The sequence below is a fragment of the Centruroides sculpturatus genome, unplaced genomic scaffold (genome assembly GCF_000671375.1).
Source record: "Centruroides sculpturatus isolate CEXI.00-Female unplaced genomic scaffold, Cexi_2.0 scaffold1523, whole genome shotgun sequence".
NCBI classification, from domain to species: domain Eukaryota; kingdom Metazoa; phylum Arthropoda; class Arachnida; order Scorpiones; family Buthidae; genus Centruroides; species Centruroides sculpturatus.
This window is the reverse complement of record NW_019385692.1, coordinates 31,633-59,328: the sequence shown is the minus strand read 5'-3', so window position 1 is coordinate 59,328 and position 27,696 is coordinate 31,633. Positions and strand designations below refer to the sequence as shown.

Here is a 27,696-nt window from a genome sequence, read left to right as displayed (position 1 = left end):
GTTTTTTTTTTTTTTTTTTTTTTTTTTTAAATAGCAAAAGTTTGAATGCGGTCGAACGTGTTTGAAAAACCGGACCGTCCTTCGCGCCTGTTGAAGTTAAGCTTAAAAACCAGGTCATTTATAGAAATTAACATATTTTTCTTAAATTTAAAAATAGACAAAATGTTTATTTTATCATCCTTTGTTCTATTTAAATTAAAAAAAAAAAACAAAATTAGAAAATAAAGTATATCGTCAAGAGCGCACTTTTAGGTATTATTAAATATGAAAAGTATTCAGAATATGGACTACAATTTTTGTATGTAATAATTAACTATATTTATCTTATAAGCAGTAAAAATTTTAAATATGAAAAGTTAATCTTATGAAAGTTAATAACCAATAAAAAAAAAAAAAATTAAGATTAGATAATATTTATCTACTCACATTACAAGTAGTACTTGAAGGTGTAATCAAAATGATTGTTTAAATAAATAAAAAATTGGGTAATAGTTACGAATTAATTGGTTAATTTGACTTTTATACCGTCAATTATTTAATTATTTGAATTCAAAAGTTTAATTAATAAAGTGACATCGTCATCAGTTCAAATTTCACTTATTTGTAGTGTATTTTGTATTACAAAAGCAAGCTTAAAGGTTAATTAATTTTTTAATTAAAGTTTACACTAATTTATTTCTTTTTTTATTTTCATAATTGATGTTTGAATATTATTTCGAATTATCGTAGTTTTTGTATTATTAAAAACATAATTTAATTTTTTAAATAAAAGACTAATTTGGGATCTCCTGTTAGTGGATGTCTCATGCAATTGTCCTATAGGATAACGTGCCACTACTACTAGTGTCAAATTGATCTTATATTAATAATTATACAAAATATTGTCTGATACTACCGATTCTATATAAAAATATAAGTAAATGTAGTAACTGAATTTACAAGATTAAGTAGTTAAATGTTTTATATACAGTCGACCCCCTCCTAAATTTGTAAATGTAATTCTTCTATTTGAATACATCCATTTAGTATCTGGAACTGAGATTCAATCGTTTGATAAGAACGTTAGGCTCTTCGGTATTTACCATTCACATGGTAAGATTTAAAATTTTTATTAATTTTTTTTAGTTATATCTAGTATCTGGAACTGAGATTCAATCGTTTGATAAGAACGTTAGGCTCTTCGGTATTTACCATTCACATGGTAAGAGTTAAAATTTTTATTAATTTTATTTTTTATGTTACTAAAAGACCAAACTAAAACATTATTCTCAAAAACAGATGACAGCAATATTACAAATGATTGCAAGATTATATTGGGCTATATTAATGCTACTATTAATAATTATATGTCAAGTAATTTGCCCTAGAGTTAGGCATTAGTTGCCATCTCTTAATAAATTTAATAATTATAATTAAATTAACATTTAATGATTAATTCAGAAGGCTCTGGAAGAAAAGAATTGGTCTGAAGCAGAACTCAAACCCAAAACTCCTTGCTGTGTGGATGCGTTGCCAGTTATACAACCCGAACTTCCCATCCAATCTTCACTTCCAGAATTATTAATTTAGATATAACCATACTGGTTACTCATGGCACTGACTAAGGATGCTTTCAGCACCCAGGGCCTGTAATACCCTACATGATGCTCAGCTGGCTATCATTTTACCCCAGCACACACGCCATCATCATGATGGCGTGTGTGTGTGCACACATATATGAGTATAAACATTGATTAACCTGATTTTACGACGATGGATGATTGCTGAATTATATTATGCTATATTCATGCTACTATTAATAATTAAATGTCAATCCTGTAGGTCAAATTACTTGACATTTAATTACTAAGAGTAGCATTAATATAGCCCTATACAATCTAGCAATGATTTGGCATTAATCTTAAAAATCAGATTAAATTGATGTCTCCATTTGAAATTGTCAATATTTTAAAAAAAAATAATTTAAAATAAAATAATCATTAAATATAAAAATGATAATATAAATAATGTCTTTAAAAGTACTTTTAAAGTATTGTAAATAGAAATTGTAAACATTCTTGTAGATTTACATATCTTATAAAAGCAAATCAATAAAAATTTTAAATATATTAAAAACATTCCACAAGAAAAGGGAATAAACTAAAAAAGAAAAAATTACTATCAAATTTTAATATTTATTCAAATCTATGTAAATAATTTATTCAAATAATACCAGTTAAAAAACCCAGATACTTTTTATCATATTACTTAAATAAAATGAAATACAAAATAAAAAAACAATGAATTATGACAAAATTATATAAAACTTCTTACTTGTAACTTCTTCATTTGCAACTTTATCTATTAATTCAACAATTCTACTTTGCATACAATGGCATGTCTTCTGCAAGTCCTGTAAATTTAAAGTTAATTAATTAAAAGTCAGATTAATATTTTAAATTAATTAGATATAATATTTACATTTTAATATAATCACTTAATAACTGTTCTAAGAAATATACAGTCAAACCTTGGATTTATGAACAAAATTATGAAAGTCATATTTGCTCTGGTTTAGGTACAATAACTCTGTTNCAGCCACCAATGGCCAACTTCCTATATTTCCTACATTAAAGAAAGTTAATGGTTTGACCAATCAGTGACAGGACTACTGATTTAGTAGTGGTGCCAAGATTCATGTTGAATTGTTAGACATCACAACAGGAATCATTGATGACGTTATTCAAATTATATTTCAATGCACATGCAAGTAAATACTACTTCCAGTTTTCAGTACATATCACAATTTAATTTAAATCAAATTAATTAATAAAAGCCACATTAATTGATATTTGCAGAATATAAATGACATTTAATAATTTGTATTTAAAGGTGCTTAACTCAAATTAAATAACAAAAATTTATTAATACCTTATAAATAATAATAATAGTTTAATATAATATTTATTAATACTAGGCAGCCAGTTAATTAAAATTAAAACACTGGCCTTTAAACTGAAAGTGAAACTAAAAATAAAATCAAAATTAATTAATATAAATTAAAGCAATTTAAACACAATATTTCAAAAAGTGTGGATAAAATACTTGTTGTCTGTCTTCATTGATTTAGTTATTTCATCCAGACAGAGTCAAGTCTATTTATAACACTTCTTTGTAAAGTGTTAGTTTTGGTTGGCAGTGACAAAACATTTTTCTTTTAATATATGTATATAATATAGATATAGATAATATTATATTACATTTGTAAGCATTTTTATGCATGAAATGCTGCTAAAAAGGTGAAAAAGGCTTTGTTTTGGAGGGCAAGAATGAATTAATCTGTTTTACATTGTTTCTTATGGAAAAATTTGTTTCAGTTTGAGAACAAATCAGTTTCCAAATAATTTTTTGGATTGAATTTAGTTAGTTAACCAAGGTTTGACTGTATCTGAAAACAATAATAAACATTTATTACAACAATTCTTACTCAAAAATATTTACTTGGTATGATCAAAATTTAAATTTAGAAAGCCAATAGCACAGAAATTAAACTTTTATTGAAGAAATTAAATCATATGCAATTTATCTGCAAACAATATGCTACTTCTTACCAATATCATCCAGCCCATTCAGATATTCATTGCAATATTAAAGAACTGGTTCATCCCATTCTCAAAAAATTTCTGTCCCTGTTGGTGCAGCCATCCAGCAACAACAACATTCACTTTATCAATAATAAAACAGTGATCACATGTATTCCTTCAAACATTGATAAACACGAGTTAGAAAGGGCTACATCTGGGCTGTATTAGGAATGATAAATGATCTTCCATTGAAACATATGTAGGAAATACACAGTTTGGTACATGACATGGTTTTCTGAAAGAACACGACATTATCTTTATATCTTAATTAGTACTACCTAATGATGAATTTCAACAGATTGATATTTGTGATCTAAAAAAATTCCAATAACTATTTGGTCTCCTTTGTAAAATCTACTTTCTTAACTTTTTCATTATTTGGAAATGCTATATTACAATGGTCTCACATTCATTCCAATCATTTAGTGTGCTAATCTGAGTCATTATTACCTACCTACATTGAAGTTATACTTGATAATGCTTTGTTTTTTAAACTGTGGATCTTGTTGATAATTCAACATATCATAAACATTATATATATGTACATAACACACACTAACACACACCAACAAAAAAGATATGCACCCAGATAGAATTTTCATATTACTGTAAAAATTGACACACAGTTGTCTCAGATATGCATGTAAATAATTACAGTTATGGTCCAACTGCATGCCAGATAATGCCATCAGAATTCCTTAAACTTGCTATTCTAGTATCCTATAAAATGGCTTATACTTGCATAAGTTCACTACATTCAGGATTTTAGCATACCCATTATTTGGAGGGCTTCAAATTTCAGGCATGCCTGTATAGCAATCAAAAAGTTAGCCTTAACAACTTACAATTAGCACTCCATCATTACCTACTTTGCAGTAGTGTCTGACAGAAAAGCATGGTCAATGGACTGACAATGTTTTGTCTTTAGTGACAAATCCTGGTTCTGTTTGGAAATGGATGTATGGATAATAAGTGCTATAATCCAGCCTTACTGTTGAGTGACATACTAATCCCTCTGTTGGCATTCTATCTGGAGAACAGTCTCATATGACAGCCGATCACCTCCAAAGTGGTCCAAAGAACATTAATGGCACACCCATAAGTTTAAGAAATCTTGGGCCTTCATGTTGCTTTTCATGTTAGGGCTGCAAAAAATCATTTTCTAGCAAGATAATGCTTGGCTGTAGACAATTAGGATTTCACATGAATGTCTTTGTCATGTTGCCACACTTCCTTGGTCTGTTTGATTTCTAATTTTGTCTACTATCAAACATTTATGGGCCCAGATGGGATGTCAATTTTAGCCATCTATAAGTATGAGGGACCTGGAGCAGAAGTTGCAACATACGTGGGCAAATCTGACACAAGATAACATGCAATATCATATGCATCTATGTTCAAGTGTATCACTGCATGTATCCAGGCAAGAAAAGTTCAAACAAGATACTAAAGATTCCTTTAAATTGTACCATTATTCCACAGGAAATTCTCTTTGCTAGATATTGCAATCACTTATTACCATTGTCATTACATTCATGCTAATAAAGTTCCATTCAATTCTAATGCTTCCTTCTTGGTGTAAACTTTTTGTCAATGAGTATATGTATTAAAACTTATGTGCATATATAAAAGAAAGCTATGTTTTTAATTACCTGTAATAATTCCATATCACTTGGATGCTCTTGTCCTGGAGTTAGTTCAGTTAACATCTCACCAAACACTCTCATGTTACCTTGAACAACATCAAGTTCACTTCTTAATTTTGCTAACTGATCGGGTAATAAATTTAAAGGACTGGTAACATTTTCAGAACTTGGTTGAATCTGTGGCTGTACCTGCTACAATAAAAAAAAAAATGATAAATTGAATTATATACAACTTATTCATGAAATAGAAAACACTTTATTTATTAAAATAAAGTCAATGTGTGTTAATACAAATTGCTAAGAAATGCTTCACTTTATCAAAAATTTGTATCATGATTTTCAGGGTCAAGGTCAATGTCAAGGCTGTATAATCTACAGAGTTAAGGATTAATAGTCAATTGAAATCTCTAAATTATAATACTTTGAATTAATTTACTGAACAAAGTTAAATAAAATAAAATTTATTTACAAAAATAAATGAATGATCTAAATGATTTTCAAATCAAACAAAATAAGAAGACAATATTTGCTGTTTAAGTGTGGTGCAATATATCAGAATGGAATCACTGAATGCCCTGATATGCCAATTTGTATGCATTTGCATGAGATTGCATCCATTTAAAGGGGTAGGCATTCTTAAACTTTAACCCCTATTTTCTGAGTACAGTTGAATGGTCTGCTAAAATCAGATGTTTGAATTGTTCTACAATCAGAGGTCAAACTCATCTTTGTTTACTAGGAGAAGAAAATCTATTCTACTCAAAACAGACTGTTTATTACAGTACCACTTTGCTTTTTACACTTTCAATGTGAAAAATAAAATTATTATTAAAAATAGTGTTACTTCTTGGGGGTTATGAAAGTAATTTACAGTTCAGTTTGATGAATTATGGTAAAATTTTTGTTTGCTTTATTGCATGAAAATTAACATTGTAACAATGATGTTTTGCCAGGGCAATGCAAAATTCACTTTATCAATGTTTGCTTTAAGGCAAGTGAACTGAACTGAAGATTCCACTTATTGTAATCAAAATTCAGTTGTTATTAACTTCATTATCTTCAAGTACTTTTTAGAACTTTAGGACTTTTTAAGCTCTCTTTTCAAGAAACAAACTTTGATATATGGCTGATAATATGTAATCATTATCAGTTAGTGTTATCATTTCGAGACCAATGCTTTAAATTAAACATTAATAATTTTAATCATTGCTTTGATAATTTAAATTTCTGGCATTACACTAGCTGTAGTTAAAGATGGGAGCAGACAGGGTGAATTATATACCAATTAATTAATAATGATAGGAAACAGAATAGTTTACATCATAGACATATCCATTCTAAATATCCACAATATATAAAACACATACACTAAAAAATATTCAGAACTTGTCTGTGAGATAGTGTCTGTTGAGAATCATTAAGGTGCTTATTGTGTGCCCTGTAGCCCTCTCTGGCACAAGGATCATACCACATAATACATGAAAGTCTAGAGATACTAAGCATTAACAACAATTCATACATTACAGAAATCAGCAAATGTTATATATAACATGCCATCATATTATTTGTATAACTACAGCATATAAACAATTAATAGTTTAAGATCATTCAAATAAACTCAAAGAATTTAAAAAAAATACAAAAAGAGAGAGAGAAAGAGAACATTTCTGAAAATTAATTTCTACTGGAACAATGGAATATTTGATGGAAAGCAAAGAAAATAAAGAGAACAAACATTACTGGTTGAAACAGCATATTTTTTTTATTGAAAAAATTAAATAAATGAAAACATTTGGGGGGAAGTATCTAAAATTATGAAATGTAATAATAGAAATTCTAATGAATAAATAATATTTATATCTTTTTAGTATTCCAGTTTTAAAACAAGAAGTAAACTTAAATAAATTTCAGATAAAATTATTTTGAATAAATTATAAATAAATCAGAAAGAAATCAACAAAACATTACTGAATAAATTGAAATAAATATTTTTGTGTTAGAAAAATCTTAAATATAGTAACACACACACACACAATTAATTAATTAATACTTTTATAACAATCACTTAATAATCTATAAAAAAAACATTTTTGTTAAAATATCTCATCTTATTTTTATTTTCAAACATTTTCACTGTTAGATTACAGATGTAAACAATACTCAAATTAATACATATATTTACCATTTTAAATAATAGCATACTTACAGGTGGTACTCTCTCTACTGGTTGCATTTTAGGTGGTTTTGAAGGTGGGACACTCTGTAAAGATTAAAATACATAGTAAAAATAAACTAAACACATTCCTGTAAAACATTTGTTCATTAAGATTTTAAATATATAATTTACTTCTTTTATGAATTTTCTTTTCTTTTCTTTCATAATTTTTTATTTAACATATATTTTTGATGATAATACAGTAGCCCCTCATTATATCATGGATTTGGATATATCATGCTTTTTTTGGTCCCCAAATATCGACAGTAATTGTCTTTAAATGTCATTGTTAAAGAAACAATAATGCTAAATAGACATTCATGGTATCTATGTTTATGTAAATGTCAATTAATACAATATAACCATGAATAAAATTCAGTAGTGCAAAACTAAGCTTATTTTATATCAGAAACTCTTGCTGATGAAAGAATAGAGGATAGAGATTCCATAGCATGTATAATCTGTTTAGTATAAGCCCAGAATTTTTTGTACTCAGTTATATCATGTCGCCAGATATATCACACTTTTTCTTTGTCTCTCAACAAGCATGATAAAACAAGGGGCTAATGTATTTACATTTATCTAATAATAATTTAAAACAGTGCTTGATAAAAATGTAACACTCTTGATTTTTCATTGTTTTTATTTTATATTTAGGGAATATAATTATTATTAATTTCTAAATTAAACAAAAAACAAGTAGATAATTTTGTTCATGGAACTGATAAATGGGCTATTTCACACAATTTGATACAGCTTTTATTATGTTTGTATTTAATTGATTATTTTATTTGAAAATTATAACATGTTCTAGAATCTAATTAAATTTAACAAATCTTTAATATGTATAAATTATTATTAATGTAGTATATTTATTTAGTTTTAAAACTGTCTAGTCAACTACTTCGTTTTTTACATGAAATAATCTAAATTATTTAATTTTAATTTAAAGACAATAATTAAGCATTCAAAAACATTATATTGATTTCCTCTTTAAAATTTATGGTAAATTATAAATTTAATTTGAAGACTGTCAAACTACTGATGAACTGTTATTAATTGCTGCATTTTTATTTTTACAGAAACATGTCATTGTTTTTCAACTAATCAAAAAAAGGATGCTTATCACATAAAATCTGTTAAAATTTAAGTTTTCCTGAAGAAATTTTTGGTGTTTTTTTATTTTTTATGATTTTTTGGCACTGATAAAAAAGAATTTGTGGCTGTTTTAGAAAAATTTTTGAAAATTTATTTCATTGTTTGGACTTTAGAAATCCATTAATATATTAGTTATTTTATATTAATTTATTTACTATATTTGTAATATATTTAATATAGCTGATAATTCTGTTTTTTTCTCTATATAACTAATATATAATTTACTGATGTAATTAAAGAGACTATTCATAATCTAAGAATTATTCATTTCTTTTTCAGTATTTATTGATGCATTTATTATTAATAATACAGTGGTATCTCAGGATACGAACGCCCCAGCATACGAAATTTTCAGGATACGACATGAAATTCGAACATATTTTTGCTTCACGATACGAACAAAAACTCACCATACGACGTTACATTAGTTCGCATTTTTCATTTGTTTTCCTTACTACAGTTATTTTTTTAAATGTATTACTTGGCTTTAATTTGAGTATGTTTTTCGAGTTGGAACGAATTATTTGGTTTTACATGTAATCGTAATTATATGGTTTTACATGTAAGTTGATTCACCTTACGACATTTTCATGATACGATCTCAGTTTCGGAACGGATTAATTTCGTATCCTGAGGTACCACTGTATTGTTGTGGTAATTAAAAATTTCTTGATATATCTCTTGATATATTCTTTTTTCCTTTTACAATTGTATTATTGAGGTTTGCAATTGATGTCATGTTTCCCTGTAATGTAAGTTATATTCAATATGCTGAGAAAATAAATATAAATTTAATTTAATGATGAGTTAATTTAAAACTGCTTTTAACTATTTTTAAATTATTAAATTGGATAAATTAGTAATCATCAGAAATAATTTAAAATTATCATTATTTATTTGAACAATTTAATGCTTAATTAATTCTACAATATCAAAGTATTCTGAATTATATATTTTATCATGATACTCTAAATATTTCATTTATTGTAATTAAATTATAAAACAGAATTCAAAAATAAAATTTTCATAAATCTATATCACTGTTTAAATAAATATTCTAGATCTTTGTTTTCACATTAGAGATTAACAGCTACTTCAATTCTAAAAATTATAAACATTTATTTCAAAGTAAAGAATTTTACTTCTAAACATTTTCATGTCCCATCAATGTGTTAATTTTTTAAAAAAGCTTTCAGTATTTAATTTTCAATTACAGTGATACCTCGATTTTAATTGATAATCTGTCCAAAAACAATTGCCGAAATCTGAAAACCAATGAAAACGAGGAAATTATTTCCATATGAATCAATGTAAATCCAATTACAGTAGGGCGGTGTTTATCCAAAAACTGATCAACCAAAACGTTGGTTAACCGAAAGTGTTCCAGTCGGACTGTGTCATGCTGAATCGAATGTTTTTGATACTAGATTAACTTCCAAAATATAATTTTTTTTTGTTTTTATATTTTTCAATTTATTTATTTTTTTTGTACAAAATAAAGAAATAATTTTTAATGATACAATAGCCATGATTATAATTTTAAAAATTTACGTTAGGCTTAACATTGACGAAAATTCAATGCAAAGCGACACGCAACAGAGAAAAATTTCAACATGGGATAGGTTAATATTTTTTTGTACATAATCGGTTAACCAAAAAATAAGTTGTTTAATAAATAAAAAACAACCCCAGTCCCCAATTGATTTGGATAAACGATGCTCTACTGTAATTCGTTCTAGACACTCCAAAATACATACCAAAAACATATTTTATATAGAATAAATATAGTGTTTAATTAATCTAAAAACAATAAGAAATTAATATAAAATGAATATATAAAAGACTAATGTAAAGAATAAATGAACATTTAACATGGCATTTTTCATGATGAAGATAAAAGGAAAGGAAAGCAATGGAACTGGGCATATTCAAAATCTCAGCATCAATCCAGTGAGCTGTTGCCAGAAGTGATGCAATTGCTGGCATTTTCTAGAGAACACAAACACTGACTGCCAAGAATTTCAGGAGAGAAAAACAGAAAAATGGCAAACAATGTGGACTTCCATGTTACGTTAAATTTATTTTTGAATTTATTTAATGAGAACAGCTTAATGAAAAATGAATATTTCAAAAAGAGAAATAGGAATGAAGGTTTTTTAAATTTTCGTAGGAGTTTTAAATAATTAAATCAATCCTAAGATTACACTTTAATAACTAAAACAAATTATGTGATGTCTTACATAAATATACTAGTATATTAAAATATTCTATTAATGTTCTAACTGAATATTAATTTATTCAGGGTTTATTCATCAACAAATAAATTAAATTCAAAATTGTCAACACAAAATAGAGCTCTTACAAGCCTCGTGACGGCCGCCATCTTATTTGCTGGTGTATCGAGCACCAAAAAAAATGCTTGCAGAAACTGGAAGTCATCTGAGTTTTTAAACAGATGTACTGAGAAGTGCTGGATGCATGCTGAGATTTTGAATATGCCCATTGTTTGGCTAGACGCTTGGTATAATAATGCTCACACAACAAGAAGCAATGCCACACTGAGCAGGAAATTACGTGGATTTGCAAAATTAGCAGCAAGGTCACATGAGCACGCTGACAAAATCCAAGGCAACCGACAAAAACCAAAACAAATTTTTTGTGAAAAAAATTGACAAAAATTGAAACTGACGATAACCAAAGTCAATGAAAACTGAAGCATTACTGTACATGTTTTTTTCTACTACAGAATGTATATTACATTGAATTAACATTAAATGAATTAACTCCTATCAGGATAAAGAACAAAGCCACACTACTTCCATGTATACTCCTCTGTCACAAAATCAACTGATTCATACCATGTTTGACTTCTAATAGTCTATCCTTTAGGATTAGTTTTAATTTAATAATGTGAAGTATCTGTCAAACTAGATAGCATGTCACACTTTCCATTGCCACTTTTCAAAATACAGTAGAGCATCGATTATCCGACCCCCGATATCTAGACCGACCATTCTAGTCGGCAAAATTCAAATGTCCAGTAGTGATGTGGCACTACAATATTTGGCTTTGTCTTGGATACTTTAATATTATTTTTGTTAAATTTTTGCATGTTTTAGCTGGCAACACGTCTTGACCATTGAAGGGAGGCCAGTATTTAAACGAGACTTAATTTTCTAATTATGAGTCGTCGTTCGTTTTGTAAGCAATAAAATAACTTAAAAATAATTTTTAACGATACAAATAGCGACGATTATTATTTTAAAAAAATTTGTTAGGCTTAACATCGATGAAAATTCAACATGAAGTTAATTAATAGTGATATACTAATATACTAATTACATGGGATATACTAATATACTATACTAATAATGTATTTTTTTCCTTCTTTTCAGTTATCCGATTTTTTCAATTATCCGACCAACCTGAGTCCCCAATTCAGTCTGATAATCGATGCTCTACTGTATATGTCATGTTGCTTGCACTATGTAAAAAGTCAGAGATCATACTTTCAATATTTTGGTCAGTTCAAGAAACATGAGTTCTTCTAGAGGCATAAACAAACTTTTAATTAAGTTAAATATATAATTTTACAAACATTCAAACAGAACTCTCAAAATCAAATATATCTATTTAAATATGGTGTTTCTAGTCAATGCCTTTCAACTAAATAAAACAAGATTATTATAATCTACTCTACATATATAAAATACTTAGCTTAAAATTATGATAGTTTTTTCTGTCACCCAAAAATGTGGACAATGAACAAAATATGTCTACGACTAACACTAGATGCAAAATGTGATGATAATTTGCATCATCATTTGCTATCATATTTTATTGTGGATGCATACCCTTTCTTGATAGCTACATACCAACTTTGTTCTTTATCCTGCACAGAGTAGAATATATAAATTTTTTTAAGTTCTGTAAACAGTTTTTAGACCTTTTTTAAGTAAATGTTTAATTTAAAAAAATTAACATGAATGGATTAAATACTTAAAATTAATTATAATAATTCTAATGAAAATTAATTTAAATAGAATTATGCAATTATAATGAATTTTAATTTTCATTATTTTTATTTAAATTGGATTAATACATTATAAAATATAAAAACTTACTCTCTGAGGTGTATGTATAGGTGCCATTGCATCTAAATCAGTCATTGGAAATTCAATGCCTTTTTGCTTTAAATCATTATACACTAACACAACTCCTTGCATTTCAGCAACTGCTCGAAATGCATCAGCCCAACTCTAAAAATATAAAAAAAATTAGGTGAATAAATTATAAAAAATGTAATTATAATTGCAAAAAATAATATAGTGGTATATTATAATTTTTAATATTATAACAATAATAAGTATTTATTGATTAAGTATTAAAATTAAAATTTAATATATAACTATAAGTACTTGTAGCTAAAAAAACTTTCAAATTTAGTTTATTTAAAGACTTGTAATAAATTTGGAAAATAGATTACAGTAGAGCGTCATTTATTCGAAAGCTAGTCAACCAAAACGTCAGTTAACCGAAACCGTTCCAGTTGGCAAATTTAAATTTCCGCTACTGCTGCGGTACTGCAACCTTTGGCTATATCTTTGCTACTCCAATATTTTTTTGTTGGTGTGTGTGTGTTTTAGCTGGCAGCACTGCCACTTTTGTGTGATGTTTTTCTCAGGACTGTGTGTCATGCTGAATCGAATGTTTTTGATACTAGATTAACTTCTAAAGTATAATTTTTTTTGTTTTTATATTTTTCAATATATTTATTTTGTTTGTACAAAATAAAGAAATAGTTTTTAACAATACAATAGCCACAATTATTATTATAAAAATTTACGTTAGGCTTAACATTGACGAAAATTCAACACGAAGCAACACACATCGGAGAAAAATTTCAACATGGGATAGGTTAATATATTTTTTCATACATAATTGGTTATCCAAACGACCCCAGTCCCCAATTGATTCAGATAAACGACGCTCTACTGTATTCTTGTATTAAAAAATACTTGGTAAAATTCTCAAACTTTAATAACCAAAATCTAATGATTGTTGATTATTATTTGCTTATTAATGTTTTTAGCTTAAGTTCATTTCTGATGCTTTATAAAGTTGTTTATATTTGTGTAACATTCTTTAAAAATTCACCAAAAAAATATATGAATATATCTATGTCTCCCTTTAATTTTCTTTCTTTTAAGCCAATCCATGTTTTAATTAACATTATTAGATATTATTCTTAAACTTACATCTTGAAAGCTGATAAATTTCCAGTAATTTCCATCTCAGAAATATTTAGATGACTATCAATTTTAGCATATGTTAATTCTCTACAGTAAATAAGAGTTAAGCAATCAACTCTAAGATTCTTGTTGTTAAATAATGACATGCACTTTTTTAGTAAAACCAACAATGACAACATTAATGGCAAATACTTTATTTATTACTTATTTCCTATACATCTGATAGGGTAGTCACTCCTGCCAAGAACTAGCTGCCCCCTCAAACTCATCTTGACCCAAGATAATTCATCAAACATTAGCTAAACAATGGATATTATCCATGTTAAAATCTTTTTCTACTTAAATTTTTCAAGTTTATTTTAGCATTTATTATTATTATTATTTTGATGAATTATATTATACACAAGTACTTAGTTAATACCGGCACCCAATACTATACCAGATCAAGATCAAGACATAGCTATAAAAAACTGTTGCTGATTTTATGGGATTCATGCATGATACATATAGCTGACCAAGGTAATTAAGGTATCAGACTAATGCTATAGTGAACTAGGATTGATTCAAAGAAGTGCTGAGCACAACTAGGGCAGTCTATGCTCCTAGTTGTTATCAATTATTTTCAAATTAAAAGTTATAAAATGCACATTATAAAAGTAATGAATGTCAGTTTTGATGAGCCAATCCACTGCAGCCCATCTCTGAATCAGTGCCAGTCATTTTAAAGTTTCAAATAGTAAGCTATGTTTGCATTAGCTAGAGTTTGTTCATATTGGTTGTACAATAGTGGCTTAGAGTTTGAATTAAAATAAAATTTTTAAAAAATTTTTTAATTTTTAACTGTAGTTTTATTTTCTTAACTATGTACTTTATTTTTTTTAAGCATACTCGTGGATTCTTTTTAGTTTTTGTTGTTTCGGCAGGTGGATATCATTTGTCTTTCACGTCTTTTCCTAAATAAGTAATAAATATAATACACAGATAGATAGCACTCATATTTTGTTTATTAATTTATTTTTCTCAAGTAAAATAAAACATATACAAAATTAAAAAACGGCCACCAAGAAAACAGCCTACTGTAAAATTTCTTATTTCTCAATGGACCAATCTATCACTGGATGTGATAGATGTTCAAGAAAAAACTATCTGCCCAATACTACTTTATCCATTCTCCATAGGCACTTTATTTCAAGTTCTGAGTATTTACTAACTTTCTCAGTATATGTATTTTATATATTATAGGTGTTTGTAATGGCCATGTCCATTATGCGTGTAATTTTGTTTGTCAATAAATGTGACGTCTGGTCTGTTGTGGTGAATTTTGCCAGTGATTATGGTTTGGTCATAGATTTTGTTTTTTTTTGTGCGTGTGTGTATTGTTGTTTTCTAAATACATTAGTGTATATTAGTAGTATATTCTATATAGTACATCTAATGTATATTAGTAGTTTATTAGTAGTATGTTAGTATTGTATCTAATATAACTATGATGTACTGTATATTAGTATTATGGTTCTTAGAAGTATAATAGTTTGTGTTTGTACATAAGATTTTTATGAATTATTTGTTATTTAGTTATGTCAATGTAAATAGTCCATATGCTAAAGGCTTGCAATTTGATTTGATATGTTGTATAGTTTCATGCATGATGGGACATTTCCTGCCAAGTGTTGTCTTTTAAACTGCGTGTAAGGAACCAAGTCCAAGCATTATTTTTATTTACTTTTATATTTGCTTTTTATTCTATTTTTGTTTTGGGTTTATGTTTTGTTAGGACGAAGGTTTCCTCACCAATCACCTTAGAAACTTAAAAATAGAAGAGAAACCAACTCACCAATGAGAAAAAGTGCTGTAGATAAAACTTGCGCACACTTGCGCTCCCGAGTGGAAAAAAGTAAGTCTGCACCGAAAAAAGGGGGGGAGACCCCACAAGCATAACTTAGGACCTTGCTAAACCTTAAAGAATAAAAACATTCCGAAAATTGTCAAAAAGAATAATGTAAAAGGTTAGTGAGTATTGTCAGAAAGTAAGCTGCCAGACAAACAGAAAGTTTATTGTTAGCCAATAAGTATGTAAATGAGGGGAGTAATCTCATTCAGAATTGTGACATCACCTCACAGTATAAAGACCGAACCTCAAGTGAAGACAATCGAGGTGAGCTTCTGTTAGCAACGAGCGTGGTGAGCTTCGTATCAGCAAACGAGAGAGAGGTGTCCAATAGGATAAAGTAGTTCCAAGGTGATTTTGAAGTTATTTGATTTGCGGATCAAAGATTAGAGAAAGTCTTGAGAGTTGAGGAAAAAGGTTCCTAGTATATCGAGGTGACAATTAGGATCTTTAATTCATAAGAATTATTGTATATATATAAATTATGAATTTTTGTCAAATTCCAAAGGGGAATAGATTTAAGTTAGAAAATAGATTGATTTGAGTTGTCGGATTGATTCTTATTGATTTTCATTGAATAAATTGTTATTTGATTTTTACTAAATTTTGTATATAGTTATTACTAAAATATTTATTAAATATTGGATTGTTTTTGATTAACTTTGTCATTATTTAATTTGAATCATGCTTAAAGTCCAGGCCTGGCACATTAACGCGAATCCACATAAAGTACCCGTTAGATAACAGCTATTTCCAACACACAGTCGTGTCGATAATCATTGTAGAGGGCAGAAAAATAGTATAGTACTTTACATGTGTTTTCTATATTTTCTGTATTTATGACTTATTGCCATTATCATCATCATTACATATCTATAGTTGGTCCAATAAAAGACAAACTTTTCGAAATTACTTCTTATAAGCATTAATTTCATTGAAGATTAAGGCCCATAATTAATCGCAATAATTATAATACCAATGAATTTTGACAACTAAAATAATTATATAAATTTAAATATAAAATAGTATTCCAGGCTTGACCATATAATGTTTCATTTTGTTTAACATAAAAGCATTATTTTGCTTTTTGCTACCAAAATCAAAACTAGATGCAACATCATTATCAGTTGGTTTGTATCATTTTTAAATCCTAAAGTAACTCTGTTTTATATTTATTAAAGCAATAATATGTGTATAAAAGTTAATATAAAACAAATCAGAATTAAGAAAAAAATTTATCTGAAAAAAGTTTCATTAAAATTAATTTTTTCTTGGTGAACTCAGGTTATATTTTTCTTCCAATTAGAAGTTCAGACTATTTACAAAAAATTAATTTTTGAGTCTGTCTATTAATCCATTAACACAACCACAGAAGTACCCATAACATTGGTTTGAAGAAAAACTTCAATAAAAATAAATAATAAATACGTATAAAACTCACAAATTAAAAATGATCAAAACGTCAGCCTTTTATTTGAGGTTCTGACGTCTTTTACATTAAAAACAACAATTAAGTCTTCTCACCATACCATCAAGTAGTTATCCAATTTTTATCAGGTTCAAGCCCTTTGGTGGTTGAAATGAGTTATCCTTTTATTTGCATATTAATTAATTTTTTTGTAAATAGTCTGAACTTCTAATTGGGAAAAAAAATTAATTTTCATTATTAAATTATAAGCATGTCTGAAGGCTATAATAACTATCTTAATTATATTTCAGATAAGATGAAATAATGATTAATTAAGAAATGCCAAATTATCAGAAACAATTAATTATGATTAAAAAAAAATTCATACAATTACTAATCTTAAAACAATTCAATTTTATATAATTTACAACATATATTAAATGGAGTAAACATTATTATTACTAACCTGTATCAAACTCAAAACTTTTTCTTGAACTGCAGTAGGAGGATCATTTTTAGGTCCAATCAATTTGACTAGATCTTGAACAAAATCTTTTTGAGTTACTAATAAATGAAAACGTTTGCCACAATTTTTGACACAAGTTTCAAGAACCTATAAAATGATATAAATTAAATATTTAATTATTACTTAATATAACTAAATAAATATCATAAAAGTTATTTTATAGTTTTTAAATGTTCCTTTAATAATAAAAAAATTCTAATAATTATTTGTATTTGAAATAGTTATGCACAATTTATATCATTGTTGTGTAATTAGAAAGTCTGGAAACATTTAATCATCATCATCTTGCAAAAACCTTTGAAGATAAAGTTTAATTGATAATTTCACTATAAATAAAATGTTTTTAAACTGTAAAGACATTATTAAAAATGACACAAATTTCTATACTTAAAATACCATGGTCTCCATTTTTATGTTTTAATGTTCTATAATGTTATATCATTTATTTTATATTATCTTCATATAATTAATTTTTAAAATTTTATAGCTTATAATAAGTTATTGGTTTGAATTATAAAGTTACAATTATTATAAAAGCTTAAAAAAAGACCGTATCTCATACATCTCAGAATTAATTAACAAAAAAGAAGAAAAAAAATGTGTCTTTAGATATTAAATCTTTTAATTATAATTTTTATAACTAAACGACTTAATTAAAACTAGTTGGTATTTTCAATAAATTAATTTTATTATTTTCAGATAACCAAAATGAATAAATTGAAAAAAATTTTAATATTTATTTCTGTCATTTATATTTTATTTGAGAAACATTTACAACAACAATAAATATGGCTATTGAATATTTCATTTACATTAAAGAAATCATGCAAGAAGAAATTAAAAACAATGAGAGGTTATTTCTCATTACTTTTATAGTCTAAATGCATTTCAATTTCTATTTACTGTAAAAGCTTCTTTTAGCATAAAGAAAGATATATATTAATAATAATGTATGAATTATTATATTTTACTATAATAATATTCTATATGTATATACTTCATTATTGAATGAATTGCACTTATTGCAAAATTACTATTCTATCATAATTATTTGGAACAAATAGACAAAATTATATAACTTTTATGTATTTTTGTTTAACTTCTTCCTAATAAACAAATATGTTTAGAAAATAAATAGCTGTATTTTTTAATTAACTTATTTTGTATTAAAGATTAAGCTTTTTTCTTATATATTATACATATTTTTAAAATGAAAAGAAAAACCATTCATAGGAAGTGTTTCTTAAAATTGACACTTAAGTATGAAAGGCCATTTTAAGTTAATTTTCAAATATTAAGTGCATCAACAATAATAATGCTATTTTATGATAGAAAATGAAAAAATATATTAAATTATCGGCATCATGCAATTTATTACTTACATCAATATTTTTTTGCAAAGTAAATAACATACATAGCAGGTGTTTTAAATTGACACAATCATTTCATATTTACTGTGGAATGGCTTTTCTATAATAAATGCGGTTTATTTGCTAATAAAGTTAGTCATCGTAAACATATTTTAGAAATTCAAAACATAATTTTAACCAGATTTTACAGTAAAACTATTAATGTTTTATAAACAGCAAAGAACAATTTCTGTTAAGCTTTAACTTAAAGTCTAAATTTTTCTATTTACGTCGGATTGATTCTTATTGATTTTCATTGAATAAATTGTTATTTGATTTTTACTAAATTTTGTATATAGTTATTACTAAAATATTTATTAAATATTGGATTGTTTTTGATTAACTTTGTCATTATTTAATTTGGTGCATGCTTAAAGTCCAGGCCTGGCACATTAACGCGAATCCACATAAAGTACCCGTTAGATAACAGCTATTTCCAACACACAGTCGTGTCGATAATCNTATATTAATAATAATGTATGAATTATTATATTTTACTATAATAATATTCTATATGTATATACTTCATTATTGAATGAATTGCACTTATTGCAAAATTACTATTCTATCATAATTATTTGGAACAAATAGACAAAATTATATAACTTTTATGTATTTTTGTTTAACTTCTTCCTAATAAACAAATATGTTTAGAAAATAAATAGCTGTATTTTTTAATTAACTTATTTTGTATTAAAGATTAAGCTTTTTTCTTATATATTATACATATTTTTAAAATGAAAAGAAAAACCATTCATAGGAAGTGTTTCTTAAAATTGACACTTAAGTATGAAAGGCCATTTTAAGTTAATTTTCAAATATTAAGTGCATCAACAATAATAATGCTATTTTATGATAGAAAATGAAAAAATATATTAAATTATCGGCATCATGCAATTTATTACTTACATCAATATTTTTTTGCAAAGTAAATAACATACATAGCAGGTGTTTTAAATTGACACAATCATTTCATATTTACTGTGGAATGGCTTTTCTATAATAAATGCGGTTTATTTGCTAATAAAGTTAGTCATCGTAAACATATTTTAGAAATTCAAAACATAATTTTAACCAGATTTTACAGTAAAACTATTAATGTTTTATAAACAGCAAAGAACAATTTCTGTTAAGCTTTAACTTAAAGTCTAAATTTTTCTATTTACAATTTCTGTTTGGCCATAAAGTAAAATTTTTCAAATTTATTTATTGAAATTCATTTTTTTTTTTGAAGTCATGATAAATAATTTCATCTCAATGATTATTATCATCATTATTTCAAAATGTTGTAGTTAACATTCAAATTAAAATATAGTTTTTCAATTTGTATCTTAAAAAATTCAATTAACATGTGGTAAAAATATATATCAAATAATATTTAAATTGAGATTTTTAGCAAAATATATTTATATATCAAAGATATACACATACACAATAATTTATTTATCAAAAAATATATATATATAAAAATTTTTCATTTTAATTTCATTAAAGTAATTTAGAAGGTTTGTATCCTGTATTAAAACTTAATTAATTACATTAAACTAAAAATTTAAAGTACAATTTCATGAAAAACTTAACACTAATTATTTCTTACAAATTGTAAAGTTTTGTAGTTGTTTTAAATAAAAAAAATATTAAAATTTTCACATTTAAAATATAAATTTTAAATGTGAGAAACTAAACTTAACTAAAATATTTTGCTTAAAACAAAGAACATTACATAGAGCTACTTCTATTCAACAGTAGAACAAATGACTTCATTAAGAGTATACACAGCAAGAAAAATAATAAAAAGTTAGATAATTTATAAAATATAATGCAAGTTAAAGCATATTAATTTGCATTATAATATTTGCAAAAATTATGCAATAAAGGCAAAATGAAGCAACCCATAAAAATAATAATAATAAAGAATAGCAATCTTAAACAATTTAAAACAAAATATATACATTATAACCAAATAAATAAAGAAAATGAAATTTTCATAACAGAAGGCAAATGTCTGATAAAGTTTCATGTTCGCTTTATTTATGCACAGAGCTTTAATAAATGTATGATATTTGCATATAACAGTAAATCTTTCTTCTTTTGGAGGAATGCAGATATGTATGATTTTATCAAAATTTTACATATCTTACAAATCTTCCAAATAACCTCATTTGGAAAACCATGGAGATGCAGCTATGTATCTAATCTTATATTTTTGCTCCTTATGTATGCACCTGCAAGAATAGATGATGACACTATTAATAAGTGTATGGAAGGAAGCTAATTTTATTGTATATTGTGAATGCCAGTTTATATTGGTATATACAGCAGCAGGCTTGTGAAAAACTTACATTTTGTTAATCAGCATTTTTAAATCTAAAATAAAATTTTACAATTGTTTTATTATATTCTATATTTGTAAACTTTTATATACTTAATAGTATTAGGCATACACCACACTGATTAGAAAATAGCATCAGGACAATAAAACAGATGATATTAAAATGCTTCCAAATGCAAAATAACTTTAAACACAACTCTAGTACTTTGGTTAAGACAATTTAGCCTTTTTGAGGATAGAATGCAACAGAAAAAACATTATTTTCCCATTTCTCATCTTGACATTATTTTTTAATATAAACTGTTATTCAATTTTATAATATTCTGAACTGCAATTGAAGGTAGCCTAAAAGGCTGAAAACATTTTTATATATTATAAATATTTGTCTACCTATAGTAGTAGTGTGGATTTCTAGTTTTAAAATATGGTGCCAAGGGTGTTACCATTTAAATATAAATATTCCTTGAAATCTATTGCAGAATAATAGTGCTTTAAAAAGTTCTGATGTGCTAAGATTTAAAAGAAAAAAAGGTTCTTTTTTTTAATCTTAGAATCATTTTTTTAATCATAAAAATGATATTTTACTTTTTTGTTAGTTTTAAAAATTAATTATAAATATTTACATGAGGTAACATTTGAAAGTGAAGTTAATGTTAATTAATGCTAAAACAAGTTTTTAAGGAGTCCAACAGAACATTCTTCATTACTCCTTCTTGTTTTGACATTAATGAACTTTAATATATGGCATGGAGTTGACTATGAAGGCTAACATTCAAATTATAAGCTTTAAATGTAATATATTTTATATCAAATAATAGCAAATAGGATGCTTACAGTTAATGTGTACATCACAACTGTATAATTCTTTCCAGCATTTTGCTGCAATCTTTTTCGTATAGCTTTAACTGCATCTTTAGGTCTGAAATATTAAATAAGAAAATATTTAATTTAATTTTAAAAATTTGATGTATCAATATAAGTTTTTAAATTTTATCAGAAGATAATTATTATGTTTAATAAAATAAATAAAATAATTTTAAATGCAATTAAATGTTGACTGCCATTTTACCTATAAGTAGACAATATCAAAAATTCTTAGAAAGCTATAATCAATTAAGTATTAAATATTAAAAAGTTATTGCAATAATTACATATCCTTCCATTCATTGAGTGAAAATGAATTTAAATTTAGACATTCGTTATAATTTTAAATCAACTATTTCGCAACATCAAATTTTAATGAAGATTTTCAAACATGTTTTGTTAAAAAAAATTTTTTTTTAAATATTTGAAATATTAAAGTCCCAAATAAGATATTTTATTACAGTACTTTTGTATAATTTACTTGCACATTATCTGTGTTTGAAAGACACTTTCAAAGGGGATATGGTTATATTATGAAGTGAATTATAAGGAAAAGCTGTTGAGTTTGTAATTACAGTTTAAAATGCTACATGAGAATTTTAAACTGTAATTACAAACTCAACAACTTATGCTTTGACTAAAGCCACTAAATGTGTCTTTAGAAAATTTTAAAAAAACCATTTTGTGCTGCAGAATACTCATCTGCCATCATAACTTTTCTCCAACTGCCAAACACATGTTTACATGTCTTGTCTATAGTTCTCTCCTATTTATTTTCTGTATGTTCAATCTGCACAAGTAGAAGTATCCTATTTGAATTTGCATCTTAATAACTGATAAATTTTTGATAATTATTACCTAGCTATATAATGGCATCATTTCAGAGGATTTAACAGTTAAAACATTTAATACATTAATTGAGTTTATGTTTTATTAGGACAACACTGCCTTTTTTCATCACTATAAAATAAATTTTGGTGACTAAAAATAATTACAGTAGAGCATCAATTATCCAAAACTATTTGGAACGGGGTTGTTCAGATAATTGCGTTTTTGGATAACTGATTATGTACGAAAAAATATATTAACCTATCCCATGTTGAAATTCATTCAAATTCTGGCATGTCCTTAAGTACCCTCTCATGGTCGTACTAGTGCTGCCAGCTAAAACACACACACACCAAGAAAAATAATATTGGAGTAGCCAAAGACAGCCAAATATTGCAGTGCCACAGCACAAGCAGAAATTTAAATTTGCCAATTGGAACGCTTTCAGTTAACTGATGTTTTAGTTTATCAATATTCGAATAATCAATGCTCTACTGTATATACATACAAAATAATAATCCTAGCTTAAAATTTAAAAGGAACATGCTCAGCAAAATAATAATTAATAACCAAACACCTTTATCGTTGTCGAGAAAATTTAATTAAAACAAACATTTTCGACCTATTCCATAGGCCATCGTCAGGTTTAAAACTGACAATTGGAAGATTTCATTCCACAAGATTGAAAACAAATATTCAAATTTCAAAAAACTGACAACGGATTAAAAAGATAATATACTAGTAATGTATTAAAAATATAATAAAAACAAAGAATAAAATAAAAATAAACTCAGAAATACTACTAAATATAAGTATTTACTAATACAATAAAATTAAAGCATAAATTATGAGTTTCCAGCAGATTTTTTAACAATATACTTCCAGGCCAATGGAAGACCTTCCGCGTCCCTCGCATTAATACAAGCCTCCTTTAATTTGCTCTTATAAATCTCTATTTTCTCAGTAGTCTTTGCTAATGTTAAGGATCTCACTGGCTTGATAATGTCTGCATATCCCATTTAACTACCGAACTTTGTGTCTGAGCCATCTGGGATAGTACTGTCGTGTTCGAACTTTTCTTGATGTTATACTTGTGCTCCTTTAGTCTTACACTCAAATTCCTTGTTGTAATGCCGATATAATCTTTCTTAATCCCCAGCTGCGGGCTTTCTTATGGTATCCTATATACACCTGCTTTTTCTTCCTTCCTAATGTATCCTTGTCATTTCTTAAAATTTTATATAGGTTCGGGGCTCTTTTTAGAATTTTTGTTGATCCTTTGCAGTCTGCAATTTCTTTCATAATACCTTTGGCATATTTGTTATAAGTGAATTTTGTGATTTTACCGGGACTTTGTATTGAGCCCGTTTTTATGCTCTTCTCGCATCTTCTAACAATTCCTGTTATTGTGCCTTTATTGTATCCTAAAGCTTCAGCAACTTGTTGAATTCTGTCAATTTCCTTTGCTCTATCCATAATGTTGTCACAATATAGAAAGGCCCTTCTGATTAGAGCCTGGAATGCTCTAATCAGAAGGGCCATCATAACTGAAGATAGACTCGTAGCATATCAGGTTAGCCATTTCCACTACTTTGCTGTTGTAATGTAACAATTCAGGGACCTTGTTGAACAACAATTCGAGTAATGCTTCCTTGCATGATAAGATTTTAATGGAAGGATACAAGCCCTCATAATCTAATACTGTTTCTACTTCCTCTTCCATTAATGATATGCTCTGTATTTCTTTAACCACAGTCCCAGGATCTTGTGCCACTAGTGCATTGGTATCAAGTTGGGAAGGAGATAAATTTGTGTAATCTTTTTTCTAAGACAAAAGTCGGTCCCCTGCATTTTTCCACTATTGGCCGTACTTGTTTACCTTCTTTGTGTGTTTTAGCGAATGCAAACAATCTTGGAATACCAGGTCTTGGGTTCTGGCACTTCTTAAGAAAAGGTAAAACAGTAGAAAGCCTCGCTCGTTCCAGCTTTTCTGACCCTTCTATCAATGGTCTCAATAATTTTAACGTTTACCTTTTCACATTCTGTTTTTTTTATGTAATCTATCACCTTTCTGTACATTTCTCTTTTCATGATCACCAATTGCTTACTTTTGTCCGCTCTTGTTATCAGTAAATCGTTTACGTTCAGCCATTGCTTAGTAATCTGAATGTCGTTATTCTTAACCCCTCTTGCCTTCCAATGTTCTTGGTTATCAATGGCCATTTTCCATCTAAAATAATCTTTTTCTAATAAATCAAGTCCAACTATCCCTCTCTCAATCTCTTGAATTGAGGTTTCCCAACTTCCTGGATTTTCCAGGACGAAGTTCAGGCCTTTTTCTAGAACTTCCTTAACCTTCGCTGGTACCTGTATTTGGTCCTACATAACAAAAGCTGTAAGGTTCTTCTTACTCTTTCTTGTTGTTTGCTTACTGATAATCCATTTCATTTTCTTAATATACTTTACTGTTAAATTCATACGAAGCCTGTCTGTTAGTCCAAGCACTCCTTTGTTAATGTCCTTTAACTTTTCTGGATCATCATTATATAAACTATTCTCAAAGTCAATAAGCTCATGCAAGAGCTTTTGTTTTTCGCTATTCTGATAGACTTTCAAAGGCATGCGATACAAAACCTCACTTTCAGCAAAAGGCATTCTTTTGGGACACTAATTATATAAATAGACATGGGAAAAACCTTGTTTTTCAAACATTACCTTAAAAACTCCAACTTATAACTAGCCTTGACCAGCTTAATCGTTAACTTCCTGTACTTCCTGTAATGTTCGACCAGTGCCCCATATTAAAATTTAAAAGGAACATGCTCAGCAAAATAATAATTAATAACCAAACACTTTTATCGGTTGTTAAATGGGACGATGCAGACATTATCAAGCCAGTGAGATCCCCAACATTAGTGAAGACTGCTGAGAAAATAGAGATTTATAAGAGCAAATTAAAGGAGGCTTGTATTAATGCGAGGGATGCAAAAGGTNCGAGACACACACACAACAACAACAGATCCGTCACTTGAAACTTTCGGGAGAAGAAGCCGTAGCGTCCTTGAATTTCCGGGGTTTTATCCGTTTTCTCTCGGATTCCCCTTTCCAATTGGTCTCTCCTCGTCACCTGATGACAATTCGAAACCTTTCGGGGGTGCGGGAGAGGTCAAAATCGAAGTTTAATTCGATCTCCAACCGGAAATGGTCGACGGACTTACATTATTCTATTGTTTAAAAGTTAGCATCGCGTAAAATAAAAATCTATTTCTAACTACTATATTATTTTCTTTAAAACAATTATTTTAACACAAATTTTAGTGAGGGTTCGGACTTGTCCAAAGCCTCACATTAATATTATGTTTCTTTTTCTAGTTACTTGTTTACAGATGGAATTAAGGCTAACTGTGATACTGATGCTGAAATCCATGAGGATCTGAATAGGAATTTTAGTGTATTACTTCATGAATCTTCCTCTATATATCAAGCAGAAGTGTTCATTGCTGTTTGAAGTATTTTCACTGTTTTTAATAGGTTCCCTTTATTAGGACTACCTATATTATTTCTGACAGATTGTTTGATGACAATTGATTTTTGCCAGTTTATATAAGCTCTTTGTTTACATAAGCTGTTTGCAACTCTTTGGACTACTTGCCTGCAATAAAGTTTTCCTTATACAATGCCAGAGTATGAAAGTATTCATGGCAACTTACACATTGATTTGTTGACCAAGCAAATGCTTTTGACTTTTTTGTTAGACCTAACTTCTAGATATTTTGTTTAATATTTTTTTCTGCTTGTTAAAGACTGGACATTTTCATCTCATCCATAGAAAAATTTCTGATTTGAAATACAGTAAGATTAATTTACCTTAGTTATCTTGTTTGTAAGTTAAAGTACAGTAGAACCTCGACTATCCGGACTAATTGGGGATGAAGGTAGTCCGGATAAGGAAAAATTCGGATAATCGAAACAAATACTTTAATTTGTCTTTTAATGATAATACAACACATTTTCTTTTCGATGACATATCGGTAATATTAAAAATAAATACTGTAAATTTACAAAAAGAATTTTAAAGTATCGTCACCAGGGGCCAGCTTTCCTCATCTGCATTTTACCAGCGCTTATTCCGTTGTAGATAAAAGCCAAACCCCAAGAAGGTATGATGGAAAACCAAAGATGTCTGAATATCACCAGTTCCTGTTTTTAAAAATGTATATTTTTAATCAGATATTTTTGTGTTTTTTAAAGGACTGTTTGGCGGCCAGTAGCCTAAAAAGAAAGGTCAGTCGCCAAAAGTGTAATGTCTGGAACACAAAGTTAATAAATGGTGGTTCCTATATTTTTTTGGAAAGGACTTTGTCTTCAAAAGAATTAATTAATCATAATTATCTCCATCGGACGAAAATTTACAAAAAAAAAATTTACAATAAATACTGTATTTAAATCGTGATCAAATTTTCAAGAAACAAACGTTCGTATTGAATTTGGACTACTACTGACCAGCGCTAACAGACTACCTATTGTTTAAAAGGCCCTCTGGTGGC

The 27,696-nt window shown here is 27.3% G+C and overlaps 1 protein-coding gene across 1 annotated transcript in view; it reads right to left on the bottom strand.

The window, feature by feature from the left end:
- The window catches only part of LOC111641245 (TOM1-like protein 2), a 94,512-nt gene that overhangs the window by 37,764 nt on the left and 29,052 nt on the right, over positions 1-27,696 (bottom strand). The window contains exons 3-8 of the mRNA XM_023387385.1: positions 22,292-22,376; positions 17,657-17,803; positions 12,767-12,901; positions 7,476-7,529; positions 5,276-5,461; positions 2,314-2,392 (exon numbers count right to left, since the gene is read on the bottom strand). Of these exons, the coding sequence (XP_023243153.1) occupies positions 2,314-2,392; positions 5,276-5,461; positions 7,476-7,529; positions 12,767-12,901; positions 17,657-17,803; positions 22,292-22,376 (686 nt within the window). The remainder of the gene's footprint in view (positions 1-2,313; positions 2,393-5,275; positions 5,462-7,475; positions 7,530-12,766; positions 12,902-17,656; positions 17,804-22,291; positions 22,377-27,696) is intronic.